At 44.1% G+C, this 26,404-nt stretch overlaps 1 protein-coding gene across 5 annotated transcripts in view; it reads left to right on the top strand.

Annotated features, from left to right (window-relative positions):
* Window positions 1-26,015, top strand: part of slc14a2 (solute carrier family 14 member 2) — a 31,657-nt gene extending 5,642 nt beyond the window's left edge. Inside the window, exons 2-11 of one of the 5 annotated variants that reach the window (XM_082553306.1) lie at window positions 6,989-8,366; window positions 22,174-22,245; window positions 22,333-22,516; window positions 23,082-23,271; window positions 23,453-23,581; window positions 24,324-24,516; window positions 24,736-24,883; window positions 25,041-25,175; window positions 25,327-25,376; window positions 25,477-26,015. In XM_082553306.1, the coding sequence (XP_082409432.1) occupies window positions 22,348-22,516; window positions 23,082-23,271; window positions 23,453-23,581; window positions 24,324-24,516; window positions 24,736-24,883; window positions 25,041-25,175; window positions 25,327-25,376; window positions 25,477-25,815 (1,353 nt within the window). In that variant the 5' untranslated portion in view covers window positions 6,989-8,366; window positions 22,174-22,245; window positions 22,333-22,347 and the 3' untranslated portion in view covers window positions 25,816-26,015. Of the gene's footprint in view, window positions 1-6,520; window positions 8,367-17,373; window positions 17,537-22,173; window positions 22,246-22,332; window positions 22,517-23,081; window positions 23,272-23,452; window positions 23,582-24,323; window positions 24,517-24,735; window positions 24,884-25,040; window positions 25,176-25,326; window positions 25,377-25,476 lie in introns of those variants that run through there. The other 4 variants (XM_082553305.1, XM_082553303.1, XM_082553307.1 and 1 more) reach the window with 4 other exon arrangements.
* Window positions 26,016-26,404: the final 389 nt, after the last annotated feature.

Below are 26,404 nucleotides of genomic sequence, written 5' to 3'. Positions count from 1 at the left end.
GTAACCTTTTAAGACCTGTCTGTAGAGACATTAGGATAAAATGGTAGATTTAGTTATAATAGAGAAATGTTTATTTTTCTCTTTGAGTGTTTATACAATTAAAAAACAAAACAAGACCAAAGTTAAACAGGTTGAATGAATGCAGAGGAATGTGCCGGGTTGTTGCAATGTGAAGCATCCAGGTCAAATAATCATAATGGAAGGAGGAGGTAGAGTAACGAAGGACTGATGTGTAATTCAACTTGGTTCCACTAGATGTCAATGTCACTCTGTCTTTTGCTTTAATCACTCACCAGGTTGAATTCTTTAAGTGTGTAGTGTGAGTGTTTCTCATTAAATGAGTCCTTTTATAAAAGATTTTGTACACAGTTAGGTAAAAAGTAAAAGATTTGGGGGATAGTTTGGTACTGTCCATGGATTTGGATGATGTCTAACATGTGCTATTTAGTTGTATTTTAATCTCAGAAACAGCAAATTTTGACACTTTTTTTTTTTATAATTCAAGTATTTATTAGATTTTGCATTTTATAACAGCAAATACAAAGATGCAGCAACCAAAAGCAAGAAGCAAACAAACAAACAAAACAAAACAAACAAACAAAACTTCCCTAATGTATAATCCATTGTTCGACAATGTAGAATCCCATGTACCTTCATCCATTGTACGCCCTAGATCACTTTCCCATGCTTTTTTCAGGCTCTTATTTATATTATTTTTAATTCATGGGCAAATATTATACCATTTCGCAGCTGTGCACAGAAATGGGGGTAGTAGCATAAAATTCTCTATCGGGTTACTTTCACATGTTATTGTAACTCCTCCTTTTAAATAGTTTCTTATTTGTAAATACTTCCAGAAATGACTGTTACCCTCTAAACAAAACTTATTTTTAATATCCTTATATGACATGAAAACACCCCCTTCAAATAGGTCACTAACAGTTCTGATACCTCTTCTTAGCCATTGTGTCCAGTAAACAGTCTGCTTACCAATTTTAATTCTAGGATTATACCACAAGGGGGCATACTTCTGTACATATGGCACAAGTTTATATTTCTTATGCCCCTCCCCTCCAACCATACCATTTTCGACAATTTCAAAATAGGGTTTTGCGTCTTACCGTGATTATTCACTTTTTGTGATAAAATATCAATTGGTGTGAATGGAGATGCAAGCTCTTGTTCTAATAAAATCCAATCTATATTGTTTTTCCCTGCCCAATGTTTGCCTAATCTAGCCATTTCAAAAGAGATGCTATAATACTCTATATTGGGCAGGGCTAGCCCCCCTTCTTTCTTAGGTTGGGACAGTCGATTAATGTTAATACGGGGTTTACCACCCTTCCAAAGAAAATCTTTTATCATATTATCGTGCCCCTCCCTTCCTTCCCTCCCCATCTCCAGCTGCCTCCCTCTTCCCGCTCCACCACAACCACCCACACATGCAGGACCTTGGAGTAGGGGTATGTCACCAGGGTGCAGAGGAGGCTACCCCCCCTCTGTCCCCTTCTGGCTGCCTCTGCCTCAATTTTATCCCACAACTTAGACATTCACATTACTCACACTCTCATTACACATACATATAGGATCTTGGGGGTGGGCACGATACACGGAATCCAAAGTACCATCAGGGTGTACACCCCACCCCTGGCGTCGTTGCCCACCTCTCAAGGTTAAATACACGTAGACATTGAGGGCTAGCAGGAGGGACCATGCGCTTACCTGCTGCTCTCTGGCAGGTACAGTGGAGCAAAAAAGTATTTCAGAATCAGAAAGGGGTTTATTGCCAAATGTTGAGCAGGTTTACAACATTAGGAAATTGCTGCGGTGCTTCAGTGCAAACATGGTGTCATAAATAACACTTAAATAGACATGGAAAAAATAAAAGTGGGGATAAGAATTAAAAGTGCTACGTGGAAAGATATGTGCATGAGATATACATGAGATATATACATGAGAGTAAGAATTAAGAGTGCTACGTTGAAAGATATATACATGAGTGCAGGTGGTGATCAGTGCCAAACATAGAATGATGCAGTGAACACAGCGTAGGGTCATGTGTTAGTGGCGGGGACAGTCATATGGTTATTGTTCATGTGTCCAACAGCAGAGGGGAAGAAACTGTTCTTATGGCGAGAGGTTCTGGTGCGAATGGACCGGAGCCTCCTGCCTGAGGGGAGCAGGTCAAACAGACTGTGTCCAGGGTGAGAAGGGTCAGCTGAGATCCGAGCTGCACGCCGCAATGTCCTGGAGGTGTACAGGTCCTGCAAAGATGGGAGTCTGCAGCCAATCACCTTCTCAGCAGAGCGCACAACACGCTGCAGTGTCTGTTTGTCCCTGATAGTGGCTCCAGCGTACCACACGGTGATGGAGGAGGTGAGGATGGACTCAATGATTGCAGTGTAGAACTGCATCATCGTCCGTGTTGGCAGGTTGAATTTCTTCAGCTGCCTCAGGAAGTACATCCTCTGCTGGGCTTTCTTGATGACGGAGGTGATGGTGGGCTCCCACTTCAGGTCCTGGGTGATGGTGGTACCCAGGAAGCGGAATGAGTCCACAGAGGTGATGGGGGTGTCAGTCAGGATGATGGGGGGGAGTGGGGCTGTGTGCTTCCTGAAGTCCACAATAATCTCCACTGTCTTCTGGGCATTCAGCACCAGGTTGTTGTGGCTGCACCAGGACACCAGACGTTCAACCTCCCTCCTGTAGGCAGACTCGTCCCCGTCCGAGATGTCCAATAACGGTGGTGTCATCTGCAAACTTGATTAGCTTGACAGACTGGTGGGTGGAGGTGCAGCAGTTGGTGTACAGGGAGAAGAGCAGAGGAGAAAGAACACAGCCCTGAGGGGAGCCGGTGCTGATGGTCCGGGAGTCCGAGACATTCTTTCCCAGCCTCACATGCTGCTTCCTGTCCGTCAGGAAGTCAGTGATCCACCGGCAGATGGGATCAGGCACATTCATCTGGGAAAGCTTGTCTCGGAGATGGTCTGGAAGGATGGTGTTGAAGGCAGAGCTGAAGTCCACAAACAGGATCCTGGCGTAGGTTCCTGGGGAGTCCAGATGCTGCAGGATGAAGTGTAGGGCCATGTTGATGGCGTCGTCTACAGACCTGTTGGCTCTATATGCAAACTGCAGGGGGTCCAGGAGGGGGGCCGTGAGGGTCCTGAGATGGGAGAGAACTAGGCGCTCAAAGGACTTCATGACCACAGATGTCAGAGCCACGGGTCTGTAGTCATTTAGTCCAGTGATCCTAGGTTTCTTGGGGACAGGGATTATGGTGGAGGACTTGAAGCAGGCAGGCACATGACATGCCTGCAGTGAGGGGTTGAAAATGCCAGAAAACACTGGGGCCAGCTCGTTTGCACAGTGTCTGAGGGTGGCAGGAGACACACCGTCTGGGCCGGGAGCTTTCCGAGCATTCAGGTTCTTAAACTGCTTCCTCACATCTGCTTCATGAATATGAAGAGTTGTGGTGGGAGGAGGTGGTGTGAAATCCTCTTTTGTGTGGGGTGAGGAGGGGGGTGTTGTAGGTGAACGGTTTGAAGGTGGTGATGGCTCTATGGAGGGGGGAGAGGTGGGGGAATTAGTGTCCAAAGTGTCTCTATTGTTGGGGCCGTTGGAGGTGTGAAGGCTGCCTGATGGCTCGTCAAAACGACAGTAGAAGTCGTTAAGGGTGTTGGCCAAGAGCAAGTCATCATTTAGTCAGCCACCGATTGTGCAAGTTCCCCCACTTAAAATGATGACAGAGGTCAGTAATTTACACCAGAGGTACACTTCAACTGTGAGAGACAGAATGTGAAAAAAAAATCCATGAATTCACATGGTAGGATTTGTAAAGAATTTATTCGTAAATTAGGGTGGAAAATAAGTATTTGGTCACCTCAAACAAGAAAAATCTCTGGCTCTCACAGACCTGTAACGTCTTCTGTAAGAAGCTTTTCTGTCCCCCACTCATTACCTGTATGAATGACACCTGTTTGAACTCATCATCTGTATAAAAGACACCTGTCCACAGCCTCAAACAGTCAGACTCCAAACTCCGCCATGGCCAAGACCAAAGAGCTTTCGAAGGACACCAGGAAAAGTATTGTAGACCTGCACCAGACTGGGAAGAGTGAATCTACAATAGGCAAGCAGCTTGGTGTGAAAAAAATCAACTGTGGGAGCAATCATCAGAAAATGGAAGACATACAAGACCACTGATAATCTCCCTCGATCTGGGGCTCCACGCAAGATCTCATCCCGTGGGGTCAAAATGATCATGAGAACGGTGAGCAAAGATCCCAGAACCACGCTGTTTTTCTGCCAAGGGGACAGGATGACTGATCCGTGTTAAGGACAGAATGAATGGGGCCATGTATCGTGAGATTTTGAGCCAAAACCTCCTTCCATCAGTGAGAACTTTGAAGATGAAACGAGGCTGGGTCTTCCAACATGACAATGATCCAAAACACACCGCCTGGGCAACAAAGGAGTGGCTCCGTAAGAAGCATTTGAAAGTCCTGGAGTGGCCTAGCCAGTCTCCAGACCTCAACCCCATAGAAAATCTGTGGTGGGAGTTGAAAGTCCGTGTTGCTCGGCGACAGCCCCAAAACATCACTGCTCTCGAGAAGATCTGCATGGAGGAATGGGCCAAAATACCAGCTACTGTGTGTGCAAACCTGGTAAAGACCTATAGTAAACGTTTGACCTCTGTTATTGCCAACAAAGGTTATGTTACAAAGTATTGAGTTGTATTTTTGTTATTGACCAAATACTTATTTTCCACCCTGATTTACGGATAAATTCTTTACAAATTCTACCATGTGGATTCATGGAGTTTTTTTTCACATTCTGTCTCTCACAGTTGAAGTGTACCTCTGGTGCAAATTACTGACCTCTGTCATCATTTTAGGTGGGGGAACTTGCACAATCGGTGGCTGACTAAATACTTTTTTGCCCCACTGTAGCTCCATGCCCTCCTGGGTTTTAAATGCACCTTAGAACACACATGCATCAACACTGCAATGAGTGGGTGGAGGGAGGTTTGGAGTCTTCACTCACCCCCGTTCTCTGCGACCTGCTGGAGCGGGGGGGCTAGGAGGAGGAGTTGGCCGTCCGACTGCGGTCTGGAGTGTGGGGCCTCCCTGCTGCTGCGGAGTCGGGGCGGTCTGCCTCCCCCCACCGCAGGGAAAAGGGTAACACCACCTGGGTCTGGGTGCAGTTCCCCCCTCCAGGGGCAAGGGTACCTAGACCCGGTTCGTAGAGTACGCTTGGGGAGTGTGATCGTGTGTACAGCGTCTCTTTATGTCTGTCTCCACGTTGGTTGAGTGTGGAGTAAGTGCATATGAGAGCATGAGGGTGGGAATGGATGTTTGTATATGTGTGTGCCTGTATTTCTGTGTCTATATATCAGGTTGGGTGTCAGGCGCCACCTCTCTGGGGACATCTTAGGCCCTCCAAGGTTTGGAGGCCTATCTCCCCCTACCACCACTTCCCCTGCCAGTGGCGGACTCCCTCAGACATCGGTGCGTTGGTGGTTCTTTGTGTCCAGGGATGGGCGTCCGGGTACACACCGGCTCACTCCTTGGCGGCCGCTTATCGGGGCCTGGAGCCTGGGGCTCGCTCGGGCCACTTCGGAGGTGGGGTGCCCCCGGCCTCTCGGCCTGGGGCTCGGTCACTCAGGCACGGCTGGCTGCCGGTGGAGCTCACGGGCGCGTCACTGCAACTCCCCCTGGCTTCTGCTCCACGGCTGCTGAGTGAGCCCTCATCTGGGACTCTCTTCAGCTCTTTCTGGGACAGTGGCGCGGTTGCCCCTCTGTTGGTCTTCCTTGGTCTCTTGTGTTCTGGGGGCCTCTGGATGTCTGGAGTTTTGATCTCCTCCATACCTGCTTCATGCCCTGGAGGACGGGGCTGTGCCCCCCCCACACCCTCTAGCAGATCATTACATGAAGGAACCTTTAAAAAAACCAAAAAAAAACCAAGCGCGTCCATGCTCACAGGTGTACACACGGGTGATCACACCCACAAACTACACCCTTTTTGGCTCCTACCTCAAAGCACACTGTGTTCTGTTGATCTTATGTGCTGCACAATAATGTTTAATATTTAGTATTTACTGTCATATTCCCATATATCATTGTGATGTTGTTTAGTCTATTACTCTTGTTCTCTTCTGCTTGTTTTCTTTTTTCTTTCTCAGCAGGTGATCCAGGTGATTGATATATGCATTTTTTTTCTCTGCCCATTCTGTTGGTTTTTGGTTTTTGCCCTTCTCCCCCGTCCCTGTTCTCAGCTGTTTCTCTTTCCCTCTTTCTGTCCCGTATTCAGTAAGTGAAAATAAAATAAACAATAAAAGGTGAATCAAATGGACTATTACAGCAAGGCTGGGATGGTCAATTTGGTAAAGTCAATCCGTTGGGCATCTTTCTTTGCCTTTAGACAACAATTCTGATGGCAAAAGAGCCATCAGAAGTGCTGAATACTTTATTACTCTTATGATACAATTGTTTATAAGCATGAAGTTCACTTCCAAATCTTGTTTTCCAGGCCATGATGGTGTGTATGCAGGCTCCTGGCGGAACCAGTTTTTAAGCAAACTTAATATGCAAAAGACACTAACATCTCTTATTGCAGGATTGTAGGTCCGGGGTGGTGCTGCTCTGGAGGAGGAGACTCCCTGATGTTGCCTGGGATGTGATCTAGCTAACCTTTTTCTTTCAGACAGGAATCTGGTTTTGATGAGTTGACTCATGGGAGTGTCCATGCGTCAAGAGGAGGGGGTCCAGAATTACATGAATTACATAAAACTATGTTTTCTAAACTATGTTTTTATGGTTGTTGCAGTGATTTGTGTGATTAACAGTTCATTAACGGGTATTAAACCTATACAAGTGGTGCATCCATGTTTTGATAAGGCTTTGATGGCCTATAAGTGAAGTTCATTGAACTAAAGAATATGGTTTGATGATTGTTGACATGCTTTCCAAATAGAAGTTTTTCCTCCTAGCAAGGAAATACAGGTGCAGCAGTCAGAATATTGCTGAAAGGAATCTCCTGAGAAATCTTCAGAGGCCCAGTGAGAAGCGAGAATCATTCCAGCCATAGCTGACAGCCCAGGCAGTGGTTGAGGTCAAAGGTCAAGCTGTTTGGGCTCATCATGAGATCAGATTTCGGAGCCACAGCAAGGACAATGAAGCTGCGTTAGAATGAGAGCTGTGCCAGTGAGCTTTCCAGAGGCCAACAGAGGAAATTGTGGACGACAGACGGGCACCTGGATGATGAGGGGAGCGTGCCAAGCTCCATCGACAGCGCAGGGGAGCTCGAGGACGAACAAAAAGCAGCACCATCAAAAGAACAAAAGCAATGGCTAAAACACGGAGCAGTACTAGACACTGATGATATAATGAAAATAGCAGGAAAACCCATTCTTCCCAAATCATTACACAAAACAGCTGCTCTAGTGAGCCATGGTTTAAGCCATGTCTCAACCGGAGGGATGATCTCCATAATAAATCAACAATTTTATTTTGAAACTTCAGCAAAGGAATATGTGAGAACATGTATGACCTGCCAAAAACATAATACCCAAGGTTGAAGCCAGGTGATTGGATCCTTGTCAGAGTACTCCAAAGGAAAATTGGAGCTCGCCACGGTGCCAGGGGCCATACCAAGTGCTTCTGACCACTCCAACTGCCTGCAAAATAGCGGAGAGACCCTCCTGGATACATCAGAGCCACTGCAAAAAGGTTGAGGTCCCAGAGGATTCCACTTCCTCCACAGAAATCAACTAGTAGGGGAAAGTTTCACCCTCACTTGGTTGCTTCAGTGGTGAGGGGGAAATGCTGATTGAGCATTGCTTGCACTTCAACCTCCAGCCATTGGCTAACTCTAGAGTAACCAAGTAGTAGGGTGTGACGGACCTGTACGTAGCCATGGGAAGGTGGACCCTCCTGGTTACCTTGACTACGACGCTCACCCTTACAGGACCCCAGCTGATGCCGGAAACCGTTGAACCACAAGGCAGACAGAAAAGATGGACACACGACAACTCCCACCTAAGAGACATGACACAAGACCACATCCATCCGTGGATGAACAATGCCTGGTACCGTTATATCCACGACAGGACAGAGGCAGAATCGGCAAATACAGACTGTTATGTCTGTTCTCATATGCCCAGCACGTCAACACACCCCACACTATATGTGTTCCTGGACCAACTCCCAGGGAAGAACCACTCCATGATACTAGCAGAGAAAGAGGGACTTTGTGTCCTCTTCAACAACACCTGCTGCACTTACATACCAGACAATATGCACTCATCAAACATGACTGACGCCCTGAATGCCTTGAGAGAGATCCAGCAGGCCCAAAATCAGGACTAAGTAAGTGATACAAGTGACTGGTTTTCTTGGCTTTACACTGGCTCCTGGCTACAGGTGCTAAAAAGACTACTCATTGGAGTTGGAACATTTTTACTTTTATCTTGTGTCTTTGTAACATGTATCCTGCCATGTCTAAAACTCATGATTAACTGCATAATATTTTCCACTGTTGCTGCATACATAGCCGTGACAAATGATGACTCCGACCTGTTGAAACATAGTTTAATAGTTTAGTTTAATAGTTTAATTATTTATATAGCACATTTAATTACAACAGGAGCGTTGACCAAAGTGCTGTACAAGAATACAACATACATAATAAAACAACTTAGAGTATTAAAAGCAAACACCAAATATGAATTAACAAATAACAAATAACTCTCATGCTGTATTAAAAGCCAGTAAATAAAAATGCGTTTTAAGATAAGATTTAAAAAGATTGACAGTAGGAGCCTGTCTGATGTGTAGGGGTAAATTATTCCACAGCTTAGGCGCTACGACTGCAAATGCTCGATCACCTCTATGAACCAGCCTCGACCTTGGTACAGCTAAAAGCAAAAGATCACTTGATCTAAGAGATCTAAGGGGGGTATAAGTCTGCAAGAGGTCAGACAAATACCCGGGAGCCTGTCCATTCAGGGCTTTGTAAGTCAACAATAAAATTTTAAAATTAATTCTGAAGCGGACAGGGAGCCAATGAAGGGAGGCAAGTACCGGGGAAATGTGTTCACATCTTTTAGTACGTGTCAGAAGACGAGCTGCAGCATTCTGGACCAACTGCAGCCTTGCCAGGCAGGTCTGGCTGACTCCAGCATATAAGGAGTTACAATAGTCCAGCTGGGATATAATAAAAGCATGAATCGCTCGTTCAAAGTTTTTAAAAGATAAAAATGAACTCACCTTAGATAAAAGCCTCAGTTTGAAGAAAGACCGCTGTACAACTGAGCTAATTTGTTTTTCAAAGGTGAAATTGCTGTCAAGTATAACCCCCAAATTTTTGGCATGTGATTTGACAAAAGGCTCAAAACTGTGCAGGTTAAAATTAGAAGTGTTGGGATTACCGCTTGGTCCAAAAATTATCACTTCGGTTTTGTTCTCATTAAAGTTAAGGAAATTAGAGGCCATCCAGGATTTAACTTCACCGAGACACTGAAGTAAGGGTTCTAGTGAGGCAGGACTGTTTCCCTTCAATTGAAGATAGATCTGTTTATCATCGGCATATGAATTAAAACAAATGTTGTATTTTCTAAAAATTTGACCTAAAGGCAGCATATAAATGGAGAACAATATTGGCCCCAGTATAGATCCCTGGGGAACACCACAAGTAAGGGGAGCTGAGGAAGAGATAAAATCGCCAAAGCTCACAGAGAAGGTCCTGTCAGACAGGTATGACCTGAACCACTCTAATGGGGTGCCCTTTACGCCACAATGCTCCAACCGTGAAATTAAAATGCTGTGGTCAACAGTATCGAAGGCAGCGGTCAGATCTAAAAGCAGAAGCACAGCTGAGTCACCTGAGTCAGTGGCTAATAAAAGATCATTAAGAACTTTTAAAAGTGCAGTTTCTGTGCTATGAAGAGTTTTAAAACCAGACTGAAACCTCTCAAGAACATTGTGCCCATTTAGAAAAGATTGCAGCTGAACAAACACAATCTTTTCCAAAATTTTCGACAGGAAGGGGAGCTTTGAAATAGGCCTGAAGTTAGTGAGGACGGAGGAGTCAAGATTAGGTTTTTTAAGTACAGGCTGTACAACAGCATGTTTAAAACAGGCTGGCACAACACCTGAGCTAAGGCTGCTATTAAAAATAGCTAAAATGTCAGAACTGACAACCTTAAAAATCTTTTTTAGAAGATGTGTTGGAATAATGTCATTTGGACACGATGATGTCTTTGTGCCACTACATACTTCCTCCACCTGATCAAGACACACAGGCTCAAACTGATCAAAAACAGCAGAGCAGGTGAATATTTTAGACACGTCATGTGAGGGCAGGGCGATCATAGATCGAAGCTGTTTTATCTTATTGATAAAAAACTTCAAAAACCTTTCACAGGTGTCTGAGGAACTATTAATACAAGAAGCTGGGGAAATATTCAGGGCAGAGTCAATAATTGAAAAAAGAACCCGAGGATTATTGGAGCTATTCTCAATAGCATTAGAAAGAAACCTTGACTTTTCTGCTTTAACAATGTCCTGATACCTGTACAGACTGTCTCTCAACATGAGAAAGGACACCTGCAGCCCATCTTTTTTCCACTTACGTTCAGCCTTCCTGCACTCTCGTCTGGCTGAACGAGTGGCCTTATTTATCCATGGAAACATGAAGACTTTGTGTGATTAATGACGATGTGACAGAAAATGTACAAGGTGTTACATACTGATATCTCACTAAAAGTTATACTGACAACAGGAGGGAATGTCAATAGAAAATTGTACTTAGTAGTCAGTATAATCTTTTAATAATATAAATTTGCATATGGTAGTGATAGGATGTGCGATCCTTAACAGTCTGCAAAGGCTTTGTGTGCATTCCAGAGTGCTCTGGCATTCACACCCACATCCTGGGAGCATGGGAAAGGTTGTACCCTCTTTTATTGTTTTACGGTAGGATTAACGTAGCTATGTCAGTTTTAGTCTAAGTGCCTTTTTTACATATAGATGAACTGTTGGATTTTCCAGACCAGCAGGTTTAGGGAAGTCGTTTATGGGGTCACACTCTGACACACACACACACACACACACACACACACACACACACACACACACACATACATATGCACCTCCACATTCCAATGTAAGGAACAAACACCCACTGATGTATAAATAAAGACCAGGGCAGTCTCAGGGCCGCGAGTCTCTGAGCCCTCACTCTCTCGTGCGAGCACTCTGGTGACTGCCCTTGCTAGCAAGAAAACCTGTGTGTTTCTCCTCTCTGATTCTCTGCTGAAGAAGTGTTTTAGAATATATCTCTTAACAAGCATTATGAGACTTGAGGTAGCTAAGCACTTTTTTTCTTTTGACTGGTGTGCCACAGCCATTTATATTCCATGACACAATATTAACGTCCACATTCCCCATGACTATGCCATGTTAAGGTATCTATAAGCCTTATATCTTACAACCCATAACCATTTAACCTGTGCTGATAACCCTGCTTGAACCAGAACATAAGTTTAAACAAGAACAGTACCTCACCTATAGAATCTCTACCAAAAAAATAAAAAACAACAAACATAACAAAAGAAATAGCGCCGTCTAAAAAAGGAACATGACAGAGCAAAAGCCCCGTGGGCAAAACCGTCTCTGGTCCGTGATGGTCCCGTGGACAGTGAACTGCTGTCCTCCTGCTGTCCCGTCGACACCCCAGGGAGCCCGCCCCCATCTTATGAAATTATTAACGATGCGCTCCCATACACATAATTTAGCTTACTAACCCCTTACTCCACCACTTCCTGAAAGTTCTCACGCACGAATTTCTCTGCCGCCTCAACGCTGTCAAAGCTCTTCTGTTGGCCTTTCCATGTTAATCGAAGTTTTGCTGGATGTGCCAGGGTGTGCTTTATCTGATGCTGCCATAGCTTCTTCATTACTGGGGAGAAAAGCTTCCTCAGCGCCGCTCGCTCCGCGGTCATATCTTCATAAAATGACAAGCGGCAGTTCTCCCACAGTATTCCTTTCTTCTGCTTAGCGGTCATGAGAACTTTTTGTCGTGCAGTGTAACGGAGAAATCTCACCAGCACGATTCGAGGTGGCTGACCAGGTCTCGGCCGTGGTCTCGTACTTCTGTGGCATCTTTCCAGCTCATATTCCTCCCCTCGTAGACCTAGGCCATCCGCGAGTATATTCATCACATAATCATTTATGAGGCAGCACGGTGGCACGGTGGTTAGCACTGTTGCCGTACAGCAAGAAGGTCCTGAGTTCAATTCCAACATCAGGCCGGGGTCTTTCTGTGTGGAGTTTGCATGTTTTCCCCGTGTTTGCGTGGGTTCCCTCCGGGTACTCCGGCTTCCTCCCACCATCCAAAGACATGCAGCTTGTGGGGATAGGTTAATTGGATAATCCAAATTGTCACTAAATGTGAATGTGCGAATGAATGTGAGTGCGAATGGTTGTCTGTCCCTGTGTGTTGGCCCTGCGACAGACTGGCGACTTGTCCAGGGTGTACCCCGCCTCTCGCCCTATGACAGCTGGGATAGGCTCCAGCGCCCCCCGCGACCCTGAAAAGGATAAGCGGAAGCGAATGGATGGATGGATGGATAATCATTTATGCTGCCACCACTTTCCAGGCCCTCTTCCAGACTGATAAGCTGAACATTCTTTCTGCGGTTTCTGTTTTCCTGGTCGTCTACTTGGGCCCAAAGTTGTTCAAGCTTTTTAGCGTTTTTGCCATTATCTTCTGTTATGCTCCTCATTTTGTCTTCCACATCTGAAATGCGGCCCTCATCTTCGGTCATCCGTATTTGGATTGCACTCATAGCGTTTTTAAATTCGCCCACGTCTGACTTGATGTGAGATACATCGGCCGCAACACTAGTTAGGATAGTTCCAAGCTTAGTCATTTCGGCAAACAGGCCGCTTATATCCATCTTTGGCCCTTCTTCTTGGCTAGCAGGGCTAACCTTGGCACTGCTAGCATTACTTTCCCCCGCCGCCACCGTGGAGATTCGGGTTTGCACGCTCTTCTTCTTAGTTCCTGTGGCCATGTCTCTCAATAAATTCGAGGACACTGATCTAGCAAGTCACCGCAGTGAGGAAATATATTATTTGGGAGCGTTTACTTCGTTTTAAAACTAATGTAGGGTCGACGGGGGTCAGAGACTCTCTATGGCGCGGCCATTCCCAAATGCTCCATCCGCAAATTTTGACACTTTAATATCTTTCGAGTTCAGTTTTAGTTTTAGTTTAGGTTTCCATTATCGAGTGACAAAGATAGATTACCATTACATTTTGAATTGGCGCCTGGGCCCTATTTCAGGAAGCCGGTTTAGAAAACTTAGAGTGAAAAACGATACTCAGGGTTGAGTAACCCCGAACTGTCCAACTCGGAATATTCGGTTTCAGAAAGGCTGATAACAATTAGTTCAATCAACGCGGAGTTGCTTTAACCCCAAGTGAAGCGCGCGCACGAGGATACATAAAGCCCTGATAAGCGGAGCACAGAGTAAGCGAGTCACCATGGAGACGGAGGGAAAGAAGGCGCGGTCAATGTATTTTACAGCGCTTGAGGCCGAAATTCTGATGGCAGCATATGCCGATAACATGCAAATTTTGCAGAAAAAAAGGTAACACAGCCTCAGCTGCAAAAGAAAGGGAGCATGCATGGCAAAACAAAGCCGACAGAGTCAATGCGTGAGTGTTAATATAAACATTGATCTAGGGATTTCCACCCATTTAACACGTTATTTTATCATATGTTATTTTATACATTTTATTTTGTGATGATGTGAGCGCAGGTGCAACCCAACAGGCCCCAAACGTTCCTGGCAGCAAGTAAAAATGAAATATAAAAATATAGTCCAAACAGGTGAGGTGTAATTGTATTATGAGCCATAGTGCTTGGTCTGTTTGTCCGATGTAAATCGATTGCAGTTAGAGGCTACATTAATTTTCTTTCTGTAAGCACTTATTGAAATTATCTGAGCACATTACAAGTACATATTTGCTTACTCTGTATGCTCAAATGTGACCCGTTATAGCCAACAGAAAAAAAGCGGAGGCCCGAAAAACAGGTGGGGGTCCTCCACCACCACCACTCACAGAGGCTGAGCAGTTGGCCCTCAGCCAAAACAGTGGGCGCCCTGTGGCCGAAGGCATCTCTGTGGGGACATCCTCTGAGGCAATAACCCCGCAAGACACAAGTGCCGACATAAGGGGTAAATTCAAAATAATACATGATGTGCGTACATCCTTTCTTCACAGTCACCTTTGCAGTGCTGCTCATTCATTTGATAAACTCTTCACCATAATGAATTTGTTTGTAGTGAAGTTATTTTCCTACTGATTTTGCCTTCCCTCAGTCTTGGTTGTCTTTGAGAGCATAATGACAATGAAGTGTAAGCTGAGTGCTATATGTTTGTTAATTGCCATTTGGTCCCTTGTAAGTTATAAGTGACCTGTATAAACCTCATATTCTATCAGTTGATGGTGATGGTGTACTGCATCTGGTGCAGCCTCCTGTTGAGCCAGACCAACATGCAGTTGTGAGTAATACTCCACAGATTATATGAGTTTACAGTAGAACAGCAATGTTGTTTATTTCTTTACTGCAGGAAAATAATGAAGAAACATTGACAGCTGTTACAGAGGAGGAAGCAACAGAGACACTTTATGAGGTTTACATCTTTTAATACTTTGTGTACAGGAAATACAGGCGACCAATAAAGCCAGTTGAACAGAAAATCTGTTTATTCGTCTTTCAACATGTTGAGGTGATGGGTCAAAAGAAATGATTGTGACATATGGTGTCTCTGACTGCGCTTCCATCTTGTATGTCCGTGGGAGGGTCAGGATGTTCATGGTTTGGATCACTGCTGATGTTTGGTTCAGAAGGACAGTGTTCTCCTCTAATTGTGGCAATGTTGTGAAGAATCACACATGCCACAATAATGTCACATGCCCTTTCTGGGGTGACCCTGAGTCTTTGCAGGCACTGGAACCGGGCCTTAAGCATTCCGATAGTCATTTCAATTCTGGCTCTTGTCCTGCAATTAGCCAGATTATATCGCTGCTGTGGGCCCGGTTCAGGGTCAGGGTAAGGGGTAAGCAAATAGGGTAAACATGGATAACCCCTATCACCAAGCAAGTAGCCAGTGAACTCTCCTAAGACAGAAGGATACACTTCAGTTCAAATGTCCCTGTAGCAATTGGTCTTTATATATTTTAAAGTATTTTCAACTCACCATGTCCAAATTTTGTGCTCAGTGTACATTCACGGAATATTTGTGAGTCATGGACAGAGCCTGGCCACTTGGCTTCCACATTTGTGATAATGTTGGCAGCATCACATATGATCTTCACAGTGCAGAGAACACAAATTAGCATCCATTACTATAATGAAATAATTTGTTAGTTTGAAATGCTACAGGGAACTATGTACCTGTACATTAATGCTGTGGAAAGACTTCCTGTTCACATAGTCTCCTTCATTTACTGAAGGAGCAATGATTGGAATGTGAGTGCCATCTGTACAGCCAATCACGCCTGGGAACCCTGGAAATAAATGTAAAATGTAAGTAGTAGTTCAAGTATCACCACATCATAAATTAAGTTTCGTTCATCCTGATACCTGCAATTTTGTGGCATCCCTCTTTGATAAAACTTGTGGGTCTATGACCGGGGAACACCACAAACGTGTACAGGAGACGTTTCAGTGCAACTGTAACATTCCTGACTGCCCGACAGACGGTAGCCTTGGAAACGTGCTCAGCGTCACCAATATTGTACAGAAAGCTCCCGTTTGCAAAGAAACGGAGTGCGGTACAAAGAATATGTAATGGACTGAGCGCATGTCCGCGATGTGTCACATGCGCAATATATGGCCTGAGGATGTTATCCAAATAACTTATTGATTGTGCTGAGAAACGGTAACGTTCGCACAGGAAATCATCAGGTAATGATAAAATGTCCATACGCGCTCTGATCACTCTCTCCCGGCGGAGAGCTCTGCGGAGTATTTGGGCTTCAAGATCTACTGGCTCTTCAAGGAAGGGACACGCCATGTCTGACACTTCCTACTGTCAGGTTTCCGACAAAGAGGCCTGGACAGTCAGGGTTAGTTGTAGTAAACCTGCTAGGGGGCAGGTTAGCTTCACGGAGTGTGTCGTCATAGTGACTCACTCAGGCTTCAGCTGAACTCGCTTTGTGAAACCGAAAAACCAGAGTTTTCGTTAACTCAGGGTATACTTAGTCAGACTTGGCACTAAACCGGCTTCCTGAAACAGGGCCCTGGTCCCTAAGTTGCGCGTTTTTTTCCCTATACATAAACACGTGTACCACAAGTCGACTGTCCTGTAAATCTGAAATCATGCTGACCTGCTTGTCACAGCCCACTGAAGCCGTTACAGTACATGCAATAACAGGTCCTGAAACGACAGATGAGATACTGATGGAGAACAGGGTGATCTGTCTACTGCTGACACAGATTCCTGTAATGTCACCTTACTCATTCAATATGAACATTTAGTCTGAGTAAACTCAATGAGCTCAGAGCTGGAAAAACATTGAGCTACTTTAACATGGTGGGAAATAGTAGAAGCAGCTGTGGGTGGACTGGCCAGAGTTTCAGGTTTTTTTGTTGTTGTTGTTGTTTTTGGCATTAGATTAGAAGATTAGCCTATATCAGAAAAAAGTACCAAACGAGCATTTGAATAACCATTCCTGGAAAGTTCTAGTGTGTTCTGTTTTGACCAAAATATTTTACCAAACCTGTTTGTTGTTCATTCATGCCCTCATCATCAAACTCGTCTTTCATCTCCAGCAATGCGTAAAACTCTGCGGCGGCAATCAGGGCTGCTAATCATCTCTGCAATTACATCATAATTGTGTTTAATGACAAAATAAATGCTGAAGGAACAAACAAACAAACCGATCTTCAGTTCCATCATTCATCTTTAAGTGTATGTGTGTCAGCTGGTTGTAGTAATGCTACTTGGATACGCAGTGACGGCGCTAAAGTGTAGCAGATTAAACTTAATCAATTCAAGCACAGTGGGAGTCGTGCTGTGCTTATCCTTAAATTACTTTACATTACAAACTCTTGTTTTTTAACTTAACTTTTAACAGAATGATCTCTTATGTGTGTTATGGCCCATTGCCAGTCATTCAGGAAGGTGGAGTACTGTGACTTAAAACAGTTTTGTTTTTTTATTGTGGAAATGTTACAGAGTTTTTCTTCCTTTGGAATTGAGGACTGTTTTTAAGCATGTCCAGGAAGATATGAGTGAGGCGGTGACTATCACTGCTGAATTCCAATGATTCCTGCAGAGGATGCACGTGAGATGAAGAGGTGGATGTGAGGGAGAGATGAGGTGGAGTTTTCTTTAGAGCCTGTAACTACAGTATAAAAGCCTTCAGCTGAAGGATCTCTAGAGCAGCTCTAGAGAAGCTGGGAGCCGTCTCTGCCTCTGCCTTTTCTGGGACAAATGCCTGGACCGAACTGCACAAAGGTAGGGGCACTGGTGTTTAGCAAAGCCTCTGGAAGTCCAGCAGGGCAGTTAATGATTTTTCTTTATGAGATTAACAAATATCTGTGGAAGATTAGAGGTCTAGTGTTAGCTCAGTCCATTTCATTAATTAGAAGACAAAATTGATCACAAACTCTTGAACAGAATGTGAAATATATAATGTAAAGGCACTTTTATTGCCAAAAGAACAACGAATCATGTGGTAAAAAGTAACAAAATGTCACGGCTGCTGAGGCGAGCCGTGTGGTGTTGGAGGAAAGGAGAACCCAAAATGCAGGTGATGACTGATGATTCGAGTGATGTTTATTTACAGGGTGGTGTAGTGGCAAAGAGGCAGTGAGGGATGACAAGGAACTAAACAAACCTAAACTGGAAAAAACTAAATAAACCTGAGAACACACGAAACAGGGAGTGAGGCAGACGCGGAACAGGACACCGTGGAACACAGACGAACCGGCAACAGGCAGGAGAACACACAGGGCTTAAATACACACAGCAGTAATCAGGGGATGAGAGACAGGAGGACAACACACCTGGAAGAAGTCAGAGGTGACGGGACAGGGGAAGCGTAAACTGAACACACTCACACGAGACAGGGACCTTCAGAATAAAACAGGAAACTCAGACACAGAACCAGACACTGAACTAACTAAACAGACAGAGTGACACCATAAACAGAACACAGAAGTGAGACCAGGGTAAGCACAGAACAGAAACCTAACAAACTGTAAATCATAACAGAATACATACTCAGGATAAACAAAAGCATAAAGAAACACAAAACACTGAGTCGTCAGACTCAGGACCATGACAGTCAGCAGGAGGCTGGACGGGCTCCTCGGGTCCCCTGGCAGGAACAGATCAGAACCAGCAGGCACACGGGCCTCTGGCAAACACATAGCAGACTGCAGCTGCGCGGAGCATTGACTCTGCTCAGGCAGCAACAGCCGGGTGCAGTCCTCAGCTGGCTTCTTAAGTTCCAGGGGTCCAGAGTCAGCTGGGGGCTGAAACCCAGCCTCTGGGGAGGCCCTGGAGTGCATCACAGTCTCAGATCTGGCCAGTAGTGGTGTGTGATACTGCATATTTTGGTATCGATCTGATACCAAGTAAATTCGGGCCAGTATTGCCGATACCAATACCGATACTTTTCAATAAATAAAGTGGATGCCTCATTGAATTGCTAAATTGCAATTAATTTTCATGCCTTTAAGTGTTTTTTGTGATTTTTCCTTTTGTATTATTAATTACTTAAAACCCAGGACATAATTAGGAGAAATAATTTATTTATAATTAAATAAAAAATGCTTTATTATTGTGGCGGGCCGTGGTCTGTGATGCTGCTGCAGATGAGATGGACTCACCTTCACTGCATCTACAATCATGCCTCACCGGCTTAAAACCTGTGCGCTGCTTGTGCTGTTGTTGTTTTTGGTGTTGATGTGTACGGCTGCCAGCGGGAGAGCTGCAGCCATTGAATGTACTGTTACAGCAACCGTGTGATTATTGTAAGAATAAATGATGCGGCGAAGCATGAAAATGCCATGGGGTCTGCCGTGGTGGCGCTCTTTTTTTTTTTCCCCTCTTTTTTGTTAATCTTAAGTGCAGGCAAACCAGTAAACAAATTAAAACAAATACTGTTGATAAACTATAATACAAAAATTACAATTAAAATTCTCAACAACAAAAACAATTGGTAAAAATATATTTAATATGTAAACTTAATAACCCCCAAAGTGTCTAAGTCACGTGACGTGTCAGCGCAACACCGAAACATAAGGGGGGGGGAGGGGAGGGGAAGCAAAGTGTGCCTGCTCTCCGCTGACACAGGAGCGGCGAGTCCAGCGACCTGGCTGTTTCGTTTTTGCCGAAAGCACAGCATAGCAAACAAGCAGAACTCCAAGTAAAGAATCGATCTAACCAGGCTAGTATCGATCCGATACCGATCCCGACTTGGGATCGATACTATCGATCTTCTGCCAACTGAGCTACAGACTGGGCTATGGACTGTAGCATAGTCTGTAGTAAGTCTGGCTGTGACTGTAACTGAGCTATGGGTAGTGAGGCTGAATGTGGTGGAGGTGGCGACTGGGCTTCAGGCCGGGCGGCTAACAGAGCTTCAGGCCGGGCGGCTAACAGAATAAACACAGCCCCAGAATTAACAGTCCCAAAGTCTGGTGAAACAGAAAGAGTGTCTTTCTCACTCACCACAGCCGGCAGTTATGAGGTCCCACCATCCGGCTGTGGGGTGAGGCGCCTATGACTAGGGATGGGTATCGTTTAGGTTTTATCTGATACCAGTACCAAACCGGTACTTTTGAAACGGTGCTCGAACCGGTGCTTAAAGAATGGAGAACACAAAATTGGTCCAAAAACCTCTTATGTTTAGCTGTTTTTTGTAAAAAGATAACAATGTTAGCCTTTTCCACAGCTATAGGGGATTTATGGCATCACTCTTGGCTGGAAGCAGTGCTTCAACCATGGAAAAAAAAAAAAAAAAAACTTTATCCAAAAACCTCTCATGTTTAGCCGTTTCCCTCTTTTTCTTTGGCCATCTTAGCCTTTTTGGCCAGGGTGAAGGGAGTACCTGCCATCAAACAAGAAGTCAGCAGCATGTAACTACGACTGTTTGCTAGTTCACCTTACATGCATTAATGTAATAACGTGGTTAGCCTACTCAACGTAAATTACACACGAACAACATTAAGCTACTCACGCAGAGAAGAACGGCTGCTGCTGCATCATCATCGGTCATCATTTGTGCTAGACTGGCAGGGCTAGGGGCCAGGACTCTACTCTTCGGGTTTTTGGGGGATGTTGCTAACTCCAGGTCAGATAACAGGCAACCCACGCGCAGTAGACGTGCGCAGTGTGAGGTCTCGCAGCAAGTTATCAAATACGGCGCATTTCTCGGCTTTTAACAAAATGCTATATGTCGCCAGGTGTTTCATCAGATTCGAGGAGTTACCTCCTTTGCACAGTATCACCTTAAAGCACTTATTGCAGGCTGCTGAGTTTGAATCTTTTGCTGTGAAGTACAGCCAGACTTTGACCACTTTGTCTTGGGCATTTTTAATCTTTAGCTCTGCTCTAAAAGAACGTAGGTACCTGGGCCCGCCTACTACGCTCGCGAAGGTAAAATGATTGGCTGGAATCCAAACTGTATGACATCTCAGGAAAAAAAAAAAGCACTGAAATGTGCGCTGCTTTTCGGTCTGGTTACTACCATTTGTGTCAGAACCGGTACCCATCCCTACCTACGACGCGAACGTTGCTTCCTCCTCGGAGATCGCTCCAACGGGCCAGGTAACTCCAAATCATCCTACCGTTGTTAATAACAGCTACACACATACTCTGACGGGCAAAATGAAGTGGCAAACCATTCTGGCTGTATGCATATGAGCTACAAGCATACTCTGATGGGCAAAGTTAAGTGGCAACCCATCATACCTACTTAAATTGGTGCTAGGATTACTCTGTGACAGCAGAAATGTGCGTAAACTACTTACGGTAGGACGTTTTGCCAAAGTAGGATGGTTTGTCAGAACAGGTGTTCTTACTGTCACGGCTGCTGAGGCGGGCTGTGTGGTGTTGGAGGAAAGGAGAACCCAAAATGCAGGCAATGACTGATGATTCGAGTGATGTTTATTTACAGGGTGGTGTAGTGGCAAAGAGGCAGTGAGGGATGACAAGGGACTAAACAAACCTAAACTGGAAAAAACTAAATAAACCTGAGAACACACGAAACAGGGAGAGAGGCAGACGCGGAACAGGACACCGTGGAACACAGACGAACCGGCAACAGGCAGGAGAACACACAGGGCTTAAATACACACAGCAGTAATCAGGGGATGAGAGACAGGAGGACAACACACCTGGAAGAAGTCAGAGGTGACGGGACAGGGGAAGCGTAAACTGAACACACTCACACGAGACAGGGACCTTCAGAATAAAACAGGAAACTCAGACACAGAACCAGACAAGACACTGAACTAACTAAACAGACAGATTCACAAACAGACAGTGTGACGCCATAAACAGACAGAACACAGAAGTGGGACCAGGGTAAGCAAAGAACAGAAACCTAACAAACTGTAAATCATAACAGAATACATACTCAGGATAAACAAAAGCATAAAGAAACACAAAACACTGAGTCGTCAGACTCAGGACCTTGACACAAAAGTAAAGACACTGCAAAAAAAAGTATTGTAATCCCCTCCAGTAACACTCAAGTTTAAATACAAATTTAAAATAAAGGGTTAAAAGGGCTGCATTTAATCGAGCATGTAAGGAAAGAAGGCATTGATATATATTAAAATTTCCTAAGATATGAGATTGCATTTTTCTTTTTTTACATGTTTTGATAGAACAAAGGTACAGACACAGTAATTAATCATTTATTGTCCCTCAGGGGATATTTCAAAGGCCACACTTAATAATGATGTAGAATGACTTTGAAGCACAGAAACGTGACCGCCACCAATATAACAGTAATCATACTGAAAAACAAAACACATTCACGAGTGGTCAGTATGTATACCTATGGTGTACCTTGTTATATATAAATGGAGGAAGAGTGTGTTTGCTCCTGAGTAACAGCTACATCTCTGCACTGTCAGGAAGTTCAGAAGATTACCAGCAGCTCCAGTTCTGATGTGCTGTCCTCCAGTGTTTCTGCCACCACCTTCACTGTTAGTCAATATTCATATTTCACCTCAACTTATCATGACTCAAACTGTAATTCTGAAATTAATTACTGAACATGCTGCTGACTGCAGGAGCTCCAGCCCCTGATGGCACACCCGTACTTACCATCTCAGAATGGGAACTCCCAGGAGGACAGGCAAGAGGACCGAGTGCAACCTGCAGGAGCAACAGCCCTGCAGAAAGCCAGGGCCCGTTTCCTCAAAGGAGTGTCCTACTTCTCTGGAGACATGGAGGTGTTTGGAAAATGGATGGAAAGTAGGTTAACATCAGCAGCTTACTTCAAATTTAAAGTTTGGAACTAAATAGAAAGTAGTTTTGCCAACAGTGCAGGTGGTATAACAATCTGGGACATAAGATAGTTGTGTTAAGTAAAAAAAAATTTGGTCATGCTATTTTGTAGAAAACTTTCTCACTGCTAATGCCGCCTTTTCATAGGAGCGTGCATGAGTCAGTTAATCAGCGTGTGGGTGTTGAAACTGGTAGGATTACCCAGTTAGCTTCTAAAATAGTGAAAAATACCAACTGGCATAACTGAAGTACTTAAATCAGAAAACATCAATAAAGCACTACCATGAAATTCCATGTATGACAGTATTCCCCAGCAGTGGCAAAAATCATGACGGGAACTTGAAAATGTGCCCTTGAGACAAGCAGCACTATCGAGTTTAATGTGTAACTACAGACAATGTGTAACTATTTCCCTCCATACATGTGAGAGTTTGCATAGAAGAAGATGATTATGTTAGTAACCCTTTCACAGCCTTTGAAGATGTGAAGTGTTTGCTGGCAGTCAAATATCTCTCACTGTCGCATCTTTCAGAGCAGTTCTTCCTGCTGCGGCTGCTGGATTGGGTCTTGCGCGGCGCGGCCCAGGTGATGTTTGTCAACAACCCCCTGAGTGGCCTTGTCATTTTTGCCGGCCTCATCCTGCAGAACTACTGGTGGGCCCTAAATGGCTTTGTGGGCACGCTCTTTGCAACCATTTCCGCTCTCCTATTGCAACAGAACAGGTGTGAGCACTCAGGTGTTTTTTTCCCCCCCTAACTGATGCTATCTTTAAATACTGTCAGTCTTAATGCCAGAAGGTGGGCCGAGAAGTCATTCTTGATGATTATCTGCTTGGCAGTAAAAGAAAATTTATCATTTGGCTTGAGCTAGAAAAAAAAATTGATTCAAAAAACTTTCCTTCAGGGGTGCAATAGCTGCAGGGCTGTACGGCTACAACGGGATACTGGTGGGTCTGCTGATGGCCGTGTTCTCTAACGCAGGAAACTGGTACTGGTGGCTTCTTCTGCCGAACATCTTTATGTCCATGATGTGGTAAGACCGAGAAATGGTGAAACTGTGCACTAGGTTTGCATCATAAAAAGTGAAAGGTAGATAAAGAAAAGTAGATAAGCCAGTCACGAATCATGAATGCCATCAGTTGTCATTTTCTGTGTCATAATAGGTTACGTATTGTTCTGAGACATTGTAATAAAAGCAAACAAATGAATGAATAAATAAATAATACAAATTATTTGCTGTAGTTAAGTAGACAAAAGAGACCATATCAGTCATATACAGATCTGTCATCTCTGCTCCTAAAAGCTGGAAATGTGTAAAAAGAATGATTGATCTACATCGATGAGTCATAACAATAAAACTACAGGATGTCTGGGTGCCTCCTGTAGTATTTAGCACTGGGATATTAAGAGCACTCCCTGGTATTATGGATCGGGCTTGTTCCAGGGCATCACGTTTGATCAAAGTGCAAAATCTTTGTCAAACTCTTCAAAGCATTCCTGAGTAGTTTCTATAATGCAGTGGGGTGCATTGTTCTGCAGTGAGAGGGTGTTCCTGTCAGGGTGTGCTCCATCTACAACAATATTTTGGTGGGCGGTATGAAGGCCAGGACCCAAGGTTTTTCCAGAAGAACAATACAGGTGTTATTTACGCTGCCTTTCCGTGATTTTAACATTAGCGCAGACTGGTGTGATTGAACATAGATGTACTTGGGTTATTTTGTAAATGTGAGTTAAATGTGGAGCAGATTTCTGATGTGATGCCTTTTCATGTCCAGCCCCATTGTGTCCAGCGCCCTGGCATCTATCAACAGTCGTTGGGATCTTCCTGTTTTCACCCTGCCCTTTAACATCCTGGTGTGTCTCCACATGGTCGCCACCGGCCACTACAACAACTACTTCCCTCAAGTCCTCATTCAGCCACGCTCGGAGCTGCCCAACATCACGTGGGCTGAGCTTGACGTAGCAAAGGTAGCTGAAAGGAAATGATAACATGCAGATTTCGCAGCCTTTTTAACTTCAGAAGTCATGGTCTTGTAGCCGAGGTTTTAGCACATGCTTTCAGCTAACAAGTTAAAATAATGTGGACCTATGTTGTTAACTATATATGCAACTTTAAGTTGTTCACAAGTTAAATACAGCTGCACATCCAATAAAGCGGGCTTTACATTTCTGCCTGTACACTTTCAGCTCTTCATGTCAGTGCCAGTAGGAATAGGCCAGGTCTATGGCTGTGACAACCCTTGGACTGGAGGCATCTTCATCATCTCCCTCTTTATCTCCTCCCCCATCACCTGTGCTCATGCTGTCCTGGGATCTGCAGTGGGAATGGTTTCAGGTGAGAGGATGTCACAGTGTCTAACCAGGCATCCGATATTGTAAAAAAAAGGACATGCCATGTAAAACTTGTTCTGATCAGGAGGGTTTTAATTTACTAAGATAAACCAATCTTTGGGTGAACTCTTCTCTGGTAACAGTAACGAAATATTTTGCAGGTCTGGCCCTGGCGGCTCCGTTTGGAGACATTTACTTTGGCCTCTGGGGGTACAACTGTGTGTTAGCCTGCATTGCTATTGGAGGAATGTTTTATGCTCTCACCTGGCAAGTGCATCTGCTTGCTATCACATGTGGTGAGTAAAAAAAATTACAAAAATGCATTCTCTTATCTGCAAAATAAGGCCAAATGACAAGCAACCATGTGCAACCTTACCAAACAAAGGCTGTTATTTGTAATCACACTTTATCATTTACATCAAACAATTTTTCCCTCCTCCTCTGCAGCTTTTTTCTGTGCATACCTTGGCTCAGCCATCGCCAACATCATGTCCAGGGTAAGTACATTTTATTCTCACTCCTATTTTTATAAAAACTGTTAAAAAAAACATTAAAATATGTTTCACAACTGTTTTTTTTTTTTTTTTAAATCCACAGTTTGGTCTTCCAGCCTGCACCTGGCCTTTCTGCCTGTCTGCCCTGACTTTCCTTCTCTTAACCACGGGGACCGAAAGAATCTTTAAGCTGCCACTGGCCAAAGTGACGTACCCTGAGAAAAACCTGAGATTCTTCTGGAAGCTGAAGAAGCAGGAAAAGATGGAAAAGGCTGAAAAAGAGAGGAAAGAGAGAGAGGAGCAGCAGAGAGCTGTTGAGGAAGAAGTGATAATAAAAGAGAAAGAGCAACTTAAGATAGAGCTAGAAAGAATGGAGCAAGGGAAAACAGAAAATGAGGCTCAAGAGGTTAAAAATGACTTGACGGAAGTTGAAGTACCTTAGACAGCCGAGGGACCTGGAGATGAAAGAAACACGGAAAATGATTTGATCGAGGTCACGCTCACTGATTATCTTTAAAGCTAGATTTATGTATGAGTAATGTATGAGTAAATATGCGGTAAATTTCATTCAGAGATAATGTATGTTTCAATATTCTGGTGGTTCTTTGCAATGTTTATACAAATATGTGTGGTTTTATATATTTAAAAGACCTTTTTTTAAACTAAAAACCTGGTGTGTGTGTGTGTGTGTGTGTGTGTGTGTGTGTGTGTGTGTGTGTTTCATTCAGTGCTTAATAAAAACAGAAAAAAACGCCCTAAAGTCACATCAAATATACTCAGGTTTTGCATCGGTCAATCCCCAACTGGCTAAATACATTGGTCAAGTAACGAAGCTGTTAAAAAGAAGGACTTCTTAGTTATTTTTCTCCTTTTTTAATATAATGTAAAGAAGTTCACCCACCTTCATTTCAAGCTGTTAAGACTACAATGATCTAGATGACTGAAAATCTATGCAGACATAAAAAAGCTGTTTTTCATACAACAGTTGTTGGAGTTCAGCTTTTTAGAGTAGTGTGTTTGATCAGTTTGAA

The sequence above is a fragment of the Aulonocara stuartgranti genome (assembly GCF_965226115.1).
Source record: "Aulonocara stuartgranti genome assembly, chromosome: 12".
Classification (NCBI taxonomy): Eukaryota; Metazoa; Chordata; class Actinopteri; order Cichliformes; family Cichlidae; genus Aulonocara; species Aulonocara stuartgranti.
Note: the sequence above shows the minus strand (reverse complement) of the source record. Positions and strands in the feature narration are given on the sequence as shown.